Here is a 2,175-nt window from a genome sequence, read left to right as displayed (position 1 = left end):
GCAAGCAAGACAGAAAGTAAGAAATCACGCCCCAGGGGGATGGCCACATCACAATCCTTTCTCCTCCATTCTCCTCTTGGGATTTTGGGCACACAGGCACAAGTGCTTGGTGTTAAATTTCAAGACACTGGCTCTGGGACTCAAACTGCAGTCGAATATATGGGAGTCTAGCACCTTTACCACTACACTACCTGCTGGCCCAGGAAGAATAAGTTTTCAGATATATTGTATAGCAGTAGTGCAACTATAGTCAATAATAATGTATATTTCAAAATATCTTACAAACTAATTTCAAATGCCTCACCACAAAAAATGATAAGCAAGTGAGGTGATATGTTAATTAGTTTGATTTAATAACTCCAAGTTGGATATATGTATTAAAACATCACACTGTAACCCCTAAAGTCATAAAATTATGATTATCAATTAAAATATTAATGAAAATTAGTACTAGTTACCTAAAACAGTCTAACAATCTTTTTAAATAATCTATCTTGGGACCAGCAGCTAGTGTAATGACTATGTCACTGGACTCCCATGTAGTCGACTGCGGTTCGAGTCCTGGACCTGGTGGCTTAAACTAACTCCGGGAGCATGTGCCTGTGTGCCCAAGATCCCAAGAGGAGAATGGAGGAGAAGGGAGTGTGGGGTGGTCATCCTCCCTGGGGGGTGATTTCTTGCTTTCTGTCTCTCTGTCTCTCTCTGTCTTTCTGGCAAGTGCACACGCCCTATAGCAAAAACCTCTCCAAAAATAATAATAATAATCTATTTTAAGCCACTCAACAGACATTAAGTAGTCCTTTGAATAATCATAACATTTTGCTTCTACCTGCCTTATGTACCTTACTCTACTCTCATCCTCTTAAACTTATTTGTAAATTTATATTATTTCTCTACTATACATATAAGCTCTTTGAAGGTGGTCAACATTTCTTATTCATTTTTGCATTCTTTACAATTTCTAACACACACACACACACACACACACACACAAATAACTCATAGCAAGGATTTAAATACTGTATCTGTTGAACTATATTTTGAATGTCTTTTCATAACCAGGCTTTTAGAACTAGAAGAAATCTTCAAATCCATTTAATCAATTTCTATCATTCATCTTTGAAAAACAAGATTTATCTAATAAAATAATATGGACTTTAAAAAGTTTGTGGAAAAATAGAATTAAAGTACAAATTTATTTGGTACAAAAAAATTTTAAATCTGTGCAAAGTTTTTCCATAATACATATTTTTCATAAACTTTTTGAAGATCCTATATCTAAAAATAGTTTATAAATAAATAGATATAGATGACATATCATCTGCATATTTTCCGAAAGATCCTAGTAGCATAGAGTACTTCATATGATCCTAAGATAGTATATGTATGCATCATTTATTTGGTACAAAAAAATTTTAAATCTGTGCAAAGTTTTTCCATAATACATATTTTTCATAAACTTTTTGAAGATCCTATATCTAAAAATAGTTTATAAATAAATAGATATAGATGACATATCATCTGCATATTTTCCTAAAGATCCTAGTAGCATAGAGTACTTCATATGATCCTAAGATAGTATATGTATGCATCAATACGATAAATTCATAGTTTTTTATTACAGTTATTAAATTTAGCACTATTTACAAAACTAAAATTAGGCTTGACTAAGTCAATTTTATTATCATGTAATGTGACAATTTGTGAAGTAGAAAGAAAAAGTTATACCTACACTAGTTACTTTACGGTATATTTGAGCTGCATTCTGGCACTCAGAATAAGGGTACTCCGAAGTAGCCATTTCCAGCATACACATTCCAAAAGCATAGACATCTACAGATTCATCATAGTGCTCTTCATACATCTCTGGGGCCATAAATTCAGGAGTTCCTGCAAAATAACAGCACAACCACATTTTTATTAAAGAGAAAAATGTATCCATCAAGTTTATATTCTCTTTCCCATAAGGGTTACCTGTGTTAATTTCTGATCTCCAAAAGCAAATTTGTAACTATAAAACATGTTGAATACTCACTATATCTATACAAAGCACTTAAAAATTTCCTTAACTTTCCATACTGAAAAAGGACAGTTTGTAATGTTCAAGGTTAGGTAATGATTGATAAAATCTATTTCTTCTTTCTTTCTCTTTTGTTATTCAAACTTTCTGAATTA

General features: G+C 32.3%; 1 protein-coding gene across 1 annotated transcript in view; it reads right to left on the bottom strand.

The window, feature by feature from the left end:
• The window catches only part of WNK3 (WNK lysine deficient protein kinase 3), a 279,743-nt gene that overhangs the window by 160,492 nt on the left and 117,076 nt on the right, over positions 1–2,175 (bottom strand). The window contains 1 exon segment of the mRNA XM_027767181.1: positions 1,733–1,890. Within this exon segment, the coding sequence (XP_027622982.1) occupies positions 1,733–1,890 (158 nt within the window).

The sequence above is a fragment of the Tupaia chinensis genome, unplaced genomic scaffold, assembly GCF_000334495.1.
Source record: "Tupaia chinensis unplaced genomic scaffold, TupChi_1.0 Scaffold143992_1, whole genome shotgun sequence".
In the NCBI taxonomy this organism is placed as follows: domain Eukaryota; kingdom Metazoa; phylum Chordata; class Mammalia; order Scandentia; family Tupaiidae; genus Tupaia; species Tupaia belangeri.
The sequence above is the reverse complement of the archived record's forward strand: the minus strand, read 5'-3'. Positions and strand labels throughout refer to the sequence as shown.